General features: G+C 44.0%; 1 protein-coding gene across 2 annotated transcripts in view; it reads right to left on the reverse strand.

The window, feature by feature from the left end:
* Window positions 1–16713, reverse strand: part of LOC101936505 (haloacid dehalogenase-like hydrolase domain-containing 5) — a 41506-nt gene that overhangs the window by 4411 nt on the left and 20382 nt on the right. For both annotated transcript variants that reach the window (XM_008165310.4, XM_042849586.2), the window contains exons 4-7: window positions 15618–15711; window positions 10353–10386; window positions 6636–6810; window positions 5872–6060 (exon numbers count right to left, since the gene is read on the reverse strand). In XM_008165310.4, the coding sequence (XP_008163532.3) occupies window positions 5872–6060; window positions 6636–6810; window positions 10353–10386; window positions 15618–15711 (492 nt within the window). The remainder of the gene's footprint in view (window positions 1–5871; window positions 6061–6635; window positions 6811–10352; window positions 10387–15617; window positions 15712–16713) is intronic.

The following is a 16713-nucleotide window of genomic DNA, read 5'->3' on the forward strand; positions in this document are numbered from 1 at the left end:
TCTGTCAGTGGCATCCATCCTGTGGCACTTAAGGAATTAGGGAGTGGAAAAAATACACTATGTGATCATGCAATTAAAGACTAAGGCCTGGTCTACACTACGGGTTTAGGTCGACTTTAGCAGCGTTAAATCGAATTAAGCCTGGACATGTTCACACGACGAAGCCCTTTCTTTCGACTTAAAGGGCCCTTTAAACCGGTTTCTTTACACCACCTTCGACGAGGGGATTAGCGATAAAATCGGCCTTTGCGGGTCGGAATTGGGGTAGTGTGGACGGAATTCGACGTTATTGGCCTCCGGGAGCTATCCCACAGTGCTTCATTGTGACCACTCTGGACAGCACTCTCAACTCAGATGCACTGACCAGGTAGACAGGAAAAGACCCGCGAACGTTTGAATTTCATTTCCTGTTTGTCCAGCGTGGAGAGCACAGGTAACCACGCAGAGCTCATCAGCACAGGTAACCGTGATGGAGTCCCAGGATCGCAAAAGAGCTCCAGCATGGACCGAACGGGAGGTACGGGATCTGCTCGCCATATGGGGAGATGAATCAGTGCTAGCTGAACTCCGTAGCAGTAAAAGAAATGGCAAAGTATTAGAAAAGGTCTCCAAGGCCATGAAGGACCGAGGCCATAACAGGGACACACAGCAGTGCCGCGTGAAAATTAAGGAGCTACGGCAAGCCTACCACAAAGCCAGAGAAGCAAATGGAAGGTCCGGGGCAGAGCCGCAAACTTGCCGCTTCTACGCGGAGCTGCATGCCATTCTAGGGGGTGCAGCCACCACTACCCCAACCATGTGCTATGACTCCGTCAATGGAGAAACACAAAGGGAAGAGGGTTCAGGGAATGAGGAAGATGAGGATGGAGGTAATGTAGGTAGCTCACAGCAGCAAGGAAGCGGAGAAACCGGTTTCCCCAACAGCCAGGATATGTTTGTCACCCTGGACCTGGAACCAGTAACCCCCGAACTCACCCAAGACTCTGAGGGCACACAGGAGACCTCTGGTGAGTGTACCTTTGTAAATATTACACATGGTTTAAAAGCAAGCATGTTTAATGATTAATTTGCCCTGGCAATCGCGGCCAGTACAGCTACTGGAAAAGTCTGTTAACGTGTATGGGGATGGAGCGGAAATCCTCCAGGGACATCTCCAGAAAGCTCTCCTTCATGTACTCCCAAAGCCTTTGCAAAAGGTTTCTGGGGAGGGCTGCCTTATCCCGTCCGCCATGGTAGGACACTTTAGCACGCCAGGCCAGTAGCACGTAGTCTGGAATCATTGCATAACAAAGCATGGCAGCGTATGGTCCCGGTGTTTGCTGGCATGCAGACAACATCCATTCCTTATCTCTCTTTGTTATCCTCAGGAGAGTGATATCATTCACGGTTGAAATGGGGTGATTTTATTAAGGGGACATTCAGAGGTGCCCGTTCCTGCTCTTCTGAACAGAAATGTTCCCCGCTGTTAACCACGCGGTGGGGGAAGGGGTGAAGTGATCATCCCAGAGAATCGGGTGTGTGTGGGGGGGGGTGGTTTACTTGGGTTTGTGCTGCATGTTAACCCGGAAACCGCAGCCCCTCCTTTTACATTGAAAACCCATTTTAAATGGCCAACCCAATTCATCCTTGATATGGGAAATGCGCTGCTGTTTGAAACCATTCCCACATGTTAAGAAGGTTAAAAACGCCAAAAGACTGTGGCTTACCATGGCTGCCTGCAAGCCGAAATCTGTTGCCTGGCACTGCGTGAGTGATCTCTCATACCAAACCGGCAGACAGAGGAAAAATGCGACCTTGTAACAAAAGAGTGTACCCATTGTTCTCTAAAATGTGTCTTTTTTAACCAGCTGCAAATGTTTCTCCTTCGCAGAGGCTAGTGAACATTAGAAAGAGAAAACGGAGGACGCGGGACGATATGTTCACGGAGCTCCAGATGTCCTCCCACGCTGATAGAGCACAGCAGAATGCGTGGAGGCAGTCAATGTCGGACATGAGAAAAGCACAATATGAACGAGAGGAGAGGTGGCGGGCTGAATGGTGGGATAAAAAGAGCAAGTGGCGGGCTGAAGATGATAGGTGGCATCAGCTTGCACACAGAAGGCAAGAGTCAATGCTCCGTCTGCTGGAGCATCAAACTGATATGCTCCAGCATATGGTTGAGCTGCAGGAAAGGCAGCAGGAGCAGAGACCGCCGCTACAGCCCCTGTGTAACCAACAGCCCTCCTCCCCAAGTTCCATAGCCTCCTCACCCAGACGCCCAAGAACACGGTGGGGGGGCCTCCGGCCACCCAGTCACTCCACCCCAGATGATTGCCCAAGCATCAGAAGGCTGGCCTTCAATAAGAGTTAAAGTTTTAAAATGCAGTGTGTCCTTTTCCATCCCTCCTCCCCCACCCATCCCAGGCTACCTTGGCAATTATCCCCCTACTTGTGTGAGGAATTAATAAAGAATGCATGAATGTGAAATAACAATGACTTTATTGCCTCTGCAAGCCGTGCTCGAAGGGGGGAGGGGAGGGTGGGATGGTTGGTTTACAGGGAAGTAGAGTGAACCGGGTGGGGGGGGGGTTGGAGGGTTCATCAAGGAGAAACAAACAGAAGTTTCACACCGTAGCCTGGCCAGTCATAAAACTCGTTTTCAAAGCTTCTCTGATGCGCACCGCGCCCTGCTGTGCTCCTCTAACCGCCCTGGTGTCTGGCTGCGCGTAATCAGCGGCCAGGCAAGTTGCCTCAACCTCCCACCCCGCCATAAATGTCTCCCCCTTACTCTCACAGATATTGTGGAGTGCACAGCAAGCAGCAATAACAATGGGGATATTCTTTTCGCTGAGGTCTGAGCGAGTCAGTAATCTGCGCCAGCGCGCTTTTAAACATCCAAATGCACATTCCACCACCATTCGGCACTTGCTCAGCATATAGTTGAACAGGTCCTGACTCCTGTCCAGGCTGCCTGTGTACGGCTTCATGAGCCATGGCATTAAGGGGTAGGCTGGGTCCCCAAGGATCACGATAGGCATTTCAACATCCCCAACGGTTACTTTCTGGTCCGGGAAGAAAGTCCCTTCCTCCAGCTTTCGAAACAGACCAGAGTGCCTGAAGACACGAGCATCATGTACCTTTCCCGGCCATCCCACGTTGATGTTGGTGAAACGTCCCTTGTGATCCACCGGGGCTTGCAGCAGCATTGAAAAGTACCCCTTGCGGTTTATGTACTCGGTGGCTTGGTGCTCCGGTGCCAAGATAGGGATATGGGTTCCGTCTATGGCCCCACCACAGTTTGGGAATCCCATTTCAGCAAAACCATCCACTATTGCCTGCACGTTGCCCAGAGTCACTACCCTTGATATCAGCAGGTCTTTCATTGCCCTGGCAACTTGGATCACAGCAGCCCCCACAGTAGATTTGCCCACTCCAAATTGATTCCCGACTGACCGGTAGCTGTCTGGCGTTGCAAGCTTCCACAGGGCTATCGCCACTCGCTTCTCAACTGTGAGGGCTGCTCTCATCCTGGTATTCTGGCGCTTCAGGGCAGGGGAAAGCAAGTCACAAAGTTCCATGAAAGTGCCCTTACGCATGCGAAAGTTTCGCAGCCACTGGGAATCGTCCCACACCTGCAGCACGATGCAGTCCCACCAGTCTGTGCTTGTTTCCCGGGCCCAGAATCGGCGTTCCACGCCATGAACCTGCCCCAGTAACACCATGATTTCCACATTGCTGGGGCCTGTGCCTTGTGAGAGGTCTATGTCCATGTCAATTTCCTCATCACTCTCTTCGTTGCGCTGCAATCACCTCCTCGGCTGGTCCGGGTTTCGCCTTGGCATGTCCTAGCTCTGCATATACTCCAGGACAATGCACGTGGTGTTCATAGTGCTCATAATTGCCTGACGACATGTACCCAGAACCTCCCGCGACACTGTTGTGCATCATCCGGGCATTGGGATCTCAACCCAGAATTCCAATGGGCGGCGGAGACTGCGGGAACTGTGGGATAGCTACCCATAGTGCAATGCTCCGGAAGTCGACGCTAGCCTCGGTACTGTGGACGCGGTCCGCCGACTAGAGCACTTAGAGCATTTTATGTGGCGACACACACAATCGGCTGTATACAACCGATTTCTATAAAACCGGCTTCTATTAATTTGACCTAATTTCGTAGTGTAGACATACCCTAAGACATACACATAAGGCTTCAGAACTAAGGCTGCAAGGGCCACTTTCATTCTGTAATGTCCTAACTTGAGTTCTTGACTTGCAACCTTAGCTAGATTCTTTTAACAATTTGTAAGTGTATTCTCCTAGATTAAGAAAAAATACATTTTACTATGTGTAATTAACAACCCTCACATGATGACTGATCAGTGCGGGAGGGTGAACCCTAAACTTTCAGCATAGACTAGTGGTTTCAACCTGGGGTCCGCGGACCTCTGGGGGTAAGAAGACTATGTCTAAGATTTCTAAAGGGGTCCACACCTAGAAAACCACTGGCACAGACGTCTACCAACTGAACTAAAGAACTAACTACATCTGTCAAGTATCAGGGGGTGGCCGTGTTAGTCTGTATCTACAAAAACAACTTCTTCGGTTGCATCCGAAGAAGTGAGGTTTTTACTCACGAAAGCTTATGCCCAAATAAATCTGTTAGTCTTTAAGGTGCCACCAGACTCCTTGTTGTTAACTACATCTGGTGGCAGAAGGCTGTTATCTTCCATGTACCAGACACTGCAAGATGACATGTAACACACAAACAGGGGGTTCCATTATTCAGGTGTTGCCATATTTTACAGACAGCATAGCTAAGGACAAAGAATTGGAAATGACACACTGTAGCTAAGTGGTTGGGATGTGGGCCTGCCATAACTGAGTTCTGGGTTCTTTTCCCAGCTTGCGCAGACGTTTGGTGGGATATGATAAAAAAAATAATAAATAAGGGTTGTGAAGGGCACAAAATTAATTATTAGAATTGGTGTCGGATTCATGGTCTCCTCATTCCCAGCACATTGCACTTTCCCATAGGCCAAGGGTATTTTGATAGGAGAAAGCAGTTGCTGCCACCAATTTGTCTGAATCTCTTTCAGGAAGTGCTACATGGCATGCTGAAGTAACACCAGGATGGTTTATGCACCATGTATTGGAATAGAGGGGGTTTGGCAAGCTGCCAAAATATGCTGCACTGAGGGAAAAACAGAGGAAAAACGGTGATTTTTGACTTCTTATAATTTGGCCAAATCTGAATGGATTTACAGGTGGTAGCACAAGGCACCTCCCTCTGTCCATGACTATCCCTCTCCCAAATTTCAAAGTCCTGCTGTAAACCATGGAGGTACCAAACTTTCAAAAAAAAAAAAAAAAAAAAGTTCTGAAGAATTTTTATAATGGTGTTAGGCAACCTTAGCACGGGGGTTGCTACCTGTACTGTACTGAGAACTGCAACACCAGTTAAACCACAAGGAAAGAGGAGGAATTATAAAATTCAGAAAGATGTCACTGTTTACCCTAAAATATTGAAAGTGCCCTGAAAGACCCTGATCCACAGAAAAAGGTTTGTTCATAGTGTGCCAGCCATTTCGTTTAACGGAAAATGTAACTTCTACTGGCAATGTTACATTTTTTATATTCCAAATGCATTGAAAAGGAAAAGAAGGAAAATGTTGGGGGAAAGGAAGGTTCGTTCTGAGGTCCCCATTTGAGACTAATACAACAATAACTTTCACACAAACAACAGATTTTCAAATAAAAAAAAGTTAAATTTTTTTTAAACAAAAGATTAGGACAAACTAGGAATAAAACAGTGGGAGCCACAGAATTTTCCTTACTGTTTCTTGTGTTGTAAACAATTTCCTAACGTGCATATTTGATGATCTTATCCCTTACCCAATGGCATAAAGAGTTTGAATAGGCTTCTTCCAGTGTCTTTGTGCTGCCTGCATCCTAATCAGGTACTCTGCATAGTGATAGGTCAGTTCACTGGGTTTGCCCATCAAGGCCTCATATTTCAGTTCTTTGCCAGTGATCTTCTTGTAAATATTTTCCAAACAAACCATGAATGTTCCATGCCCAAATCTAGAAAAGAGATTATTACAAATCAAATTGCATTAAGTATACAAAGAAAAAAAATAGAGTTTCAATTTCATGGACTTTTGGTGATACTAAAACAATAAACCTATACTGTTAATTCCTAGACACTGGTACCACTTGCAGATTTCAGCACTGCTTTAAAGCCAGTTGGATGCTATGGAACACTGCATTAACTCACTGGGAAGCATTTGGGGTAGGGTGAGGAGAGCAGCAACCTCATGTGGTGTTTTGGGGGAAGAAGAGAAATGGCTCGGGGCTGAAAATGGAGTTTTCACTTAAGAAAGCTAACTTTTACAACTGAAAAATTTGGTGCAAGTGCATTTTTGCAAACCCTGCAAGAACAGAATGTGGCACTTTGCCTGTTTTGCCAAAGGCGTGTTGCTTTTGCACAGCTCTGCTTGGGTCTTGATGGCTATGGTGACAACTACCTCAATGAAAAATTAGTATGAAACACTGTCTCTTCTTGAATTTTGACTACTCCCTTTTATTAGCAATGTGGAGAAGCCCGGAATGGTGAAACTGTCTACATTACATGGTGTATGTGCTATAACTGCACCTACCTTGGAGACTGTGCTTCAGCCATCCACATCAGATCCATATTACAAGCAAGCACGGGTATATGTGGGTAACTGGGTTGATGATGTGGCTTTCCAGGACAGCCACCCGTCAGCAGAACATCTATTATCAGTTGAAGATTAGTCTCCCATCTGACTGGTTCGCCAAACAAAACAACAGCTGCAAGAACAAGAAAACATTTGTGAAATATTAAAAATGAAAGGTAGATATAATGCAATAACTTTCTAAGATTTAACAAACAGCATCACACCCACGTTAAAATTTGATAAGGAAGAAAAGGAAATATCCTAAATCAATTTGAACAAACTTCTAGATTTAAAAATTCAGTAAAGTGATCAAAGTGCAACATGGGGCAGAGACCATCTTTTTGTTCTGTGTTTGCACAGCCCCTAGCACAATGGGGACCTGGCCTATGAGTAGAACTCCAAGGCATTATGATAATACAAATAATAAATAATAAGATTATGATTTTGGTTCAATCTACCTTAAATTTCAAATCTCTTTCGTTACAGAAGGATTTCAGAAGTTGTTAAAACCTCATACTGTAATCCACAGGTTTTACAAGATGAATTAACTAAATTGCCCCATACAACTGAACAACACTGACACTTCTAATCACATTTATAATATTGTGACTGCCAAGAATTAACATACAGCACTGTACATAATAATCAGATCTACCAGGACTACCATCTGTTTGTCTCTAGACAAAATACAGTATGGATGTTTATATTCCTAGCTGATTTCCCCAATTGCTTGGAATAAGTCATGGGATAGATCCAGCTCATAATTTTTTTCTTTCATTCTCAAGCCCAGTTTCTTACTTCCCACATTTCAAACAGATGGAGGTGAGAAGAGGAAGGAATGCCTCTTGCCACAACTTTGCAAATGACTCTGCTGACCAGTGTAGGAGCAGGATTGATTGACTCTGATGGGATTCCAGTTCAGCCCTCCTTTCCAGAAACAAGGAAGCACAATCTGCTAGAGGAAGGCAAAAAGGAAAACAAGCCCCTTATCATCCTTCTAATCACCCCTAAGAGGCCCATGGATGAAAACTGCACATTCACACTGTGACATTCTGTGCCTTCGGAGAGCACCCTGTAACCCCCCCATATTCCTCATCTGTAAATAATTGTGATACTAAATATAAAGCATGCCGTGTAAGGTATCAGGGGAAAGATTATGACCTGTTGAAAGTCATTTCTCTATCCATATATGTATATCATTAATGCATGTGAAGTTATGAGAATTGTGTTGTATGGTGGTCACTAAAGGATGCTGTAAGTTGGGGAATCAGCCAGATATTAGCTCCCCAGAGTAGGGTGACCAGACGTCCCGATTTTATCGGGACTGTCCTAATATTTGCTTGTTGTTTGGTCGGGACACTGGACAAACAAACAATTTTGCCCTCCGCTCCGCTCTCGCCCCCCCTCCCCGACTCCGCCCCCTCCTTCCTCCATTGGATCCCTCCCCAAATCCCCGCCCCCCAGCCCTGCCCCCTCACTGCCCCATTGGATCCCGAGCCGGGCCCGGGGAGGAGATGCCCCTGTGCAGCAGCCTGGGCGCACGGGCCATGGCCAGCCGCGGCTGGGAGCGCTGCAGTGCAGCGCAAAGGCTGCTCCAGCCCTGCAGCCCACGGGGCAGCGCGGTGGGTCTGGGGGCAGCGCAGAGTGGGCAGGGCCCGGGTGGGCGGCGCGGCCCGGGAGCGTGGGCCGCCCGCTGGAGATACGCGGCGGAGAAGGGCTGCGGGGGCGAGACTTGTCCCAGGCGGGGCTGCCGGCGGACAGGGGCAAGGAGCCGGCCGGGGTCCCCCGAACCGATAAACTTCCCCGCCACTGCCGGGAAGCCCCGCGCCTCCCCCGCTCGGGTGCGCTCCAGTGGCTCGCCCCGCCGGAAGGAGCCGCTGGAGCGCAGCTGAGCGGGAGAGGTGCGGGGCTTCCCGCCGGCGGCGGCATGCGCCACATGTGCCCGGGGCAGGGCAGGAGGCTCCACGGGGAAGGCAGCACGCGCGGCTGGGACGCTGTGTGCAATCCTGCAGCGTGGCTGGGGCCTGCTAATTCCCCCGAACCCTGCGAAACTGCTTTTTTTTTTTTTTTTTGCTCTGCCTCCACCCACGGCCCGATATTTCATTCCTGTGATCTAGTCACCCTACCCCAGAGGCAACATCAAGGAAAGTAACCAACACCCAGGCGGGGTGTCAAACAACCCATCAACAACCACTGTCCAGCTAGGGAGCTACAATTCAATGACTCGCCTGCATGAGGCCACCCCAGGGGAATTGCTCAACCTTGCCTGGAGCGTCAGCAATACCTCCAGACATACCTGGACTCCTGATCCCATAGGTGCTGACTCTGTGGGTGCTCCGGGGCTGGAGCACCCACGAGGAAAAATTAGCGGGTGCTTGGCACCCACCGGCAGCCAAGCTCCCCCACCCCAGCCTCGCCTCCTCCCCTCCGCCCCCAAGTGTGCCACATCCCCGCTCCTCCCCATCCCTCCCAGCGCTTCCCTCTTCTCTCCCACCCCCGCCCCCCGCTGCCTAACAGCTGTTTGGTGGTTCTTAGGACTTTCCCGGAGGGAGGGGGAGGAGGCGGAGAAGGGGCGGGGACTTGGGAAAAGGGGGTGGTATGGGGGCAAGGCGAGGGCAGGGACTTGGGGGAAGAGGGCTGGGGACTTTGTGGAAGGGGTTCAATGGGGGCTGGGAGGGTGGTGCAGGGGTGGGGCCAGGGGGTTGAGCACCCACCAGGCAGAGGGGAAGTCGGCACCTATGCCTGATCCCCAAGCACATAGGACTGAGGCAGACACAGTGGTCCCATGCTGGGCTTTTCTCCTTCACCCACCTATGCTGCAAGCAACAAGGACACTCTGAAGACTCCAACTGAGGCAACTGGGTTTCAAGGGTGAAATCTGTATGCTATGGACTGCAATATCCAGTAGGGTCAGAAAAACTACTTAATCTAGATGTTGCCCAGTTTAATAGGGTTGAGAGTTTAGACTGCGTGGTTATATTTCATTTTCTTTTGGTAACTAACTGACTTGACATATTGCTTAATATCACTTAAAAAAATCTATCTTTTGTAGTCAAACTTCTTTTACTGTTGATCTTTACCAGTGAGTTTGCCTGAATTGTGTAGCAAATGTGCTCAGGTTTGCAAAGGCTGGTGTATGTCCACTTTCCATTGATGAAGTGGTGAACCAATTAATAAATCTGCATTGCCCACCTTGAGCAGTGCAAGACGGTATATTCCTGAGATATAGTGCTGGGGGGATTTGGCATTGGTGCCTTTCTCTGTGTGATTCATGAGTGGCTCCAGGAACATTCATGTAATATAGCTGGGTGTAGGGCTTCACATGCAGTTGTGCTGAGCAATAATAGCACTTGGAGGGGTTTGCTGCAGGTCAGTAGCAAGGCACTGTGAGAGACAACCCAGGCTGGAGAGAGTTCAGGGGGCACATGGTCCCAGGCTGCACCCTGGGGATCCCGTCACACACACACAATGACTATGTTACTGTAGTGCACACACATGTTTTGCATACATTTTATGTAGAAATTCTAGGGTTCCCTCTGCCAACCGTCCAAACCATCAATGGGGGGGGGGGGGGTGTTTCAAGGATTTGTAACTGTAAATAAAATTTACAATGAAGAAGAGATGACATTTAATCTATGCTAGGACAGTTGCAAGATAGGAACACGGAAGACATACCCTCAATTTTCGGAAGTTCCACAGCTGACAAATGCTGCAACAAGAAAAAGTAAAGTTATCTCCACTAAGTTAAACATCCTTTGGTGTTACTAACAAAAAGAAATATAAAGCATTACTCCCAAAACCGTTCTTTGGAAAACTGATAGAAGATGCACTTTACATTCGTATGTAGCTAGTTCTTGATGTCACTTTGCTTAAAAATTAATATTTCCAAGCACTGAAGTGTGGTCCAGCAGCAAGGACAAGTTGGACTGACAATTTTTGTATTCTACATTCACAGCTCTGCTCTATTTGCAAGACTTTGGGCAAGTCACAGAATTTCTGTTCTTCAGTTTACTCATCTGCAAAATAGGTATATTTACCTTTCTACCAGGGTCGTTGCAAGGTTTTAATATTTGTATAATGCTTTGAGAATCTCAGCAGACAATATATTTGAGAATACTTCATATTTCTAAGGAAATCAACAGATGTTTTACAACAACTGCTACACTAGGTTCATCTGGAAGGTAATGATTTGTACTTCCTTCTCCACCCTTCCCAGAGATGACACACAAGTTAGCACTGTCATGGACTCTTATCTTTGCATGTTGCATGGCAAGCTGAGAGGTGACATTACTGAGTTACACATAGTGAACCTCAACTTGGAAATTCTGGCTTATGTTGTTCTGTGTAAAATCTTCAGTTTTATCTAAGCATAGTTCCATTGATGGTGATAACATACAGAAGACTGCTCTAATCTCTCCAGTACATCTTTAATTGGGTTCATGTAAATACCTAAACTAAAGAAGCAAAATGTATTGAATTACTTTCCAAAGCATCTCCTACCAGATTCTAGCTCTATTTTCATATTCACATTAACTCATTTGTTGTATTTTGGCCCAAATCCATATTTTGTCACGTCATTAAAAATGAATTTTCTTAATTTAAATAAATAAATAAATAAATCGAGAATTGCACCAGATCCAAAAGAACCGCTGAAGTTTGTGTAATTCCTTCCTCATAAAACAGATAGTTAGTGACTCCTCTGGAACTGTTCCTAAACACATGCAATGTGCTTATGAAATATCTGTTTGGAAGACACAACGTGGAGGGGGAAGCGGGTGCCTCTGGGCAATAATCTGCATTTCTCTAAACGAAGCCATTTCATAGTTTATTTTGCCCCCAAGATTTCTCTACACAGTATGAGCAGATATTTGGCCTGCTTATGATCAGCAAGCCCTAGGCCATTTTTAAAATGTTTTTATGTTTATAGCTTTTATTTTTAATCTCGCAAAGTACAAAAGGGGAAACATTTTTCCTGCACATTTTTAAAGCAAATTTTAATGATCGTGAAATAATTGATATTAGAAGTTCTCTGCAAATAGCTGGTAATCACCGCGCAAGCTTCCTAACTCCATCAATGACACACAAAATAAACCCAAAGGAATCAACTCTATGGTGAGTGTTCGTTTTCCCACACAGTTAATCATGTGGAGCTAATCAGCCTCTATAGAGATGCCAACAAGAGCATCAATTAGTGGCACTGGTGGTGGTAGTGGGTTTTTTGAGAGACCTTGCATGATAGTTCTGATGACAATTCTGAACTGTAGCAATAAAGCAGATTTATGTTCAAAATGCTGACACAACCGGATTTGCTAGAATATCACTAAGAAAAGTGTGTTTTAGTTCCCATTTTACTCTTGTTGCACACTTCTTTGGAACAGATCTACTTGGGCTTCCAACCATGTCATTAGAAGATTTGCATATTATGGCAAATTATACTTCAGGTTAACTATTTTAAATTATGTACATCATACCTATGAGTAACGTCAAAGATTATGTAGTATTCAGTTGCTGTTTTCCCATCTAAAGTATATAAAGTCACGAAAGGGTCAGAATTACTATTATTGTTGCATATCTCAAAGTAGTTTCCTAGAGAGAGGTAAGATTTAGCTCGTACAAACTTTTTGGGTTGCTTAGTCACACTATTTTTCTCTCTGTCTTTACAGGCTGCTAAAAGTAAGGTATGTGCATTTTTACACTTAGGCAATTCTATCTTGCAGTCATTTCCTGATGCTCCTGTAGTTGGCTGTTCTCAACTGTTCAAACTTATTCTGTAATCAGTAAATACTGAGTGACTGCGAACAACCTGTACCTTTAACAGACAGAAGTTAAACAAAACGCTTCAATTAACTTTCATTAATACATATTTGCAGATTTGTACTTAAGGTAGTATCACATGTACATCAAATCAACAATACAGTGAAGGCACCATTCCAAGGGCAGACAAAGGCTATCCTGGGTTGTTGGTTTGTTTGTTTTGTCAGATATCACATGAACATCACCTGCTGTAGAAAACTGGCTTCGAGTGTGTGTATGTCAGTTTTCGCTATCAATTTTCAGATATTACCAGCTTGCATTGGAATAGTAATTCATCAAGGACAGAAATTTACAAAATGACTGAAGCTACTGAGCAGCCAACTGTATATTCCCCAATGGAAACTATAGATTTGGGGTAAGCATTTCCAGACCAGGCATCAGTGAAACAAGGGCTGACTGGCTACTCAGTTAGTAAAGATTTTGACTTCAGAGCACAACTGTTTGGCCTGTATTACTCCTGCCTCAAAAGAAGCATATATTGTACTATATTTTGTTAGGCAACTGGTTGTTAGAGTTGGATGGGAAACTGTTTTTCCATCTCAAAAGAATTTGATATTTCAAAAAATATTTCTGACCCAAACTGTGACAAAAAGGCAAAAATCTCAAAAACTTTCATTAACTGATAATCCAAACAAAATTTCAGATTGGGTCAATCAAAACATTTCATTTTGATAGCTTCAAAATGTTTTGGTTTTGATCTTTTAATTAAGACCTTTAATTTATACTAAGAGGTATAAATTAAAATTTCAAAACAAAGAAGTTTTGACAAAAAACAAACTTTTCATTTAGAAAATGTTAAAATGGGATATTTTGACAGCTTCAATGCTTTTTGCCACTATCAGTTTTGGTTTAGACAAATCCACGTTTTCCAACAAAATACATTTCATTGGAAAATTCCTGACCAGTTCTACTAGTCATAACCTAGATTTAAAGGAAACAGATCGAGCAGAACGAATAGGAGGAGACTGAGGGAGAATCACCTGAAAAGGACATTTTGGAGAACTGTTAGTATAGCTCCAATTTTTGCTAAAAAAGTAAATATTTAGATATTCACAGCCTATCAAAATTAAAGTAAGATTGTTGAGTTTAAAAATATATATATATTTTAAAGGAGAAACACTTCAAACAATCAAATGCGCAGGGGAAACATTGTTACACAAGGAAACTCCCAAGAAACTTCAAGAAAGGAGAGAAGGAATTTATATTTAACAGAAGAATTTCAGACAGTGTACCCCAAATATTAAGGAATTAGCCTGAAAAGATTCTTTAGTCTGAGAAACTACAAAGAAGAATATTGTTTAAAAAAAGAGGAGAGATTTCTTCTGAGTGCTTATGAAAGGTAGTGAATTGAGAGTACTGCAAACCGAAGCAACACTCCATTTACATACAAGTTTCCTTACCAACGTGCCTCCATCTCACAGGTTGTACTACGGCAATAATATTGAAGTCAATTTACGAAGAAAATCCATTGCAGCAAATTCAGAAATCTTGGGCAATGGTACGGACTTAAAGCTGGATCCCTATGCTGAGGCAGCTATGCATGCAGTCACAGCTAGGGATCTGGCAAGCCACAAGAAGAAACAATTCATATAGCAAGCCTGGGATCCTAATGCCTGAAGTTCAGCGTGAAAGGGAAATTCAGCAGAAATACAACACACTGTTATGTATGCCTATGTATCTGCTTTGATATATTTTAGTTAATAGGATAGGTCAGCAAACAGTTCCTTTGGAGTCAATGCAACAATTTGCAGAACATTAATGTACAATCAAAGCAACACCACAACTTAGTAGTAGTAACTTGCCACTACTGTCACTCTTATGGGAGCCGGGAAGTATCAGGGGGTAGCCATGTTAGTCTGTATCCACAAAAACAACAAGGAGTCCAGTGGCACCTTAAAGACAAACAGATTTATTTGGGCATAAGCATTCGTGGGTAAAAAACCCACTTCTTCAGATGCATGAAGTGAAAATTACAAATGCAGGCATTATTATACTGACACATGAAGAGAAGGGAGTTACCTCACAAGTGGAGAGCCAGTGTTGACAGGGCCAATTCAATCAGGGTGGATGTAGTCCACTCCCAATAATTGATGAAGAGGTGTCAATTCCAGGAGAGGGAAAGTTGCTCTTGTAGTGAGCCAGTCACTCCCAGTCCCTATTCAAGCCCAAATTAATGGTGTTAAATTTGCAAATGAATTTTAGTTCTGCAGTTTCTCTTTGAGGTCTGTTTCTGAAGTTTTGTTGTTCAAGTATGGCTACTTTAAAATCTGTTATAGAATGTCCAGGAAGATTGAAGTGTTCTCCTACTGGCTTTTGTATGTTACCATTCCTGATGTCTGATTTGTGTCCATTTATTCTTTTACGTAGAGACTATCCGGTTTGGCCAATGTACATGGCAGAGGGGCATTGTTGGCACATGATGGCATATATCACATTAGTAGATGTGCAGGTGAATGAGTCGCTGATGGTGTGGATGATGTGGTTGGGTCCTCTGATTGTGTCGCTAGAGTAGATATGGTGACAGAGTAGTCAGCGAGGTTTGTTACAGGGATTGGTTCCTGGGTTAGTGTTTCTATAGTGTGGTGTGTAACAGGTTTTTTACCCACGAAAGCTTATGCCCAAATAAATCAGTTAGTCTTTAAGGTGCCACCAGACTCCTTGTTGTTGTTGTTTTTTGAGGGGGGGGGGAGGGAAGTTACCTCTCCATCTCTCTTAGATAAGTAGACTTTCCAAAGTAGCAGATTTGTCAGGCAACTGCATTAAATCCAAAGTTTTACCTGTTTTCCTCAATATTAGATGGATCTAAGACTGTAATGCAACACTTTTTTCAAGTCAACCAATTAAAAAATGCCCTAAACTTTATACTGGAGAGTCAATGTGAACTTCAATAAAAGTACTGGCCAAGCTGACTTATTAGACAAGTATACTGAATAGTTTTTTTAAGTGTTGCAGAGAAACAAGTACATCGGTAGAACTCATGAAGTCAAAGTCAAAAGCATATTAAAAATGGAATAAACTAAAAAGCCAATTTTGTGATTTTTAGACTATGAAGAAATCTCCAAAAGGTAGAATGTCAGCCAACGAACACACACAGAAAGGTTTCAACATAAAACATAACGCACTCACCAAAACTTTAGGCCGTCTGTCATGGTCAACCATATCCAGTAAAGGGTATGTCTCACGCAGTATATCAATGGTAATAGGTTGACAAAAACCCAGACTAGGAAAGCACCAGTTAAGGATCCAAAAATACTTATTTGTATAGCTTAACAAATTTTAAAAGTGTGTGAAGTCAATAAATTCTATCATATAAAGTTTACAATGCTGGCAAAGCAAGTCACATATCAATGAGCCTGACTGTTCTTGTATGAAATAGATAAAACACTTCATATATTTTGTCCTACAGATATATTGTGAGAATTCTCAGATTGAAAGTAATGGTAAAAATTAGGGCTGTCAAGCGATTAAAAAAATTAATTGCAATTAAACACACAACTAAAAAAATAAATCATGATTAATCGTGCTGTTCCAAAAATATTTAAGTAAATGCTATTCTATTATTGTTGATGTTTTCTGCATTTTCAAATATATTAATTCCAATTACAACACAGACAAAGTGTACAGTGCTCACTTTATTTTTGATTACAAATATTTGCACTGTAAAAAACAAAAGAAATAGTATTTTTCAATTCACCTAATACAAGTACTGTAGTGCAATCTCTTTATCATGAAAGTAGAACTTACAAATGTAGAATTATGTAAAAAAAAAAATAACTCCATTCAAAAATAAAACAATATAAAACTTGAGAGCCTACAAGTCCACACAGTCCTACTTCAGCCAATTGCTCAGACAAACAAGTTTGGTTACAATTTGCAGGAGATAATGCTGCCCGCTTCTTGTTTAAAATGTCACCTGAAAGGAAGAACAGGCATTCACATGGCACTGTTGTAGCCGGCGTCACAAGATATTTACGTGTCAGATGCACTAAAGAGTCATATGTCCCTTCATGCTTCAACTACCATTCCAGAGGATATGCGTCCATGCTGATGACGGGTTCTGCTCGATAACAATCGAGAGCAGAGCGGACCGACGCATGTTCAATTTCATCATCTGAGTCAGATGCCACAAGCAGAAGGTTGATTTTCTTTTTCGGTGATTTGGGTTCTGTAGTTTCCGCATTGGAGTGTTGCTCTTTTAAGACTTCTGAAAGCATGCTCCACA

The sequence above is a fragment of the Chrysemys picta genome, chromosome 7 (assembly GCF_011386835.1).
Source record: "Chrysemys picta bellii isolate R12L10 chromosome 7, ASM1138683v2, whole genome shotgun sequence".
NCBI lineage: Eukaryota > Metazoa > Chordata > Testudines > Emydidae > Chrysemys > Chrysemys picta.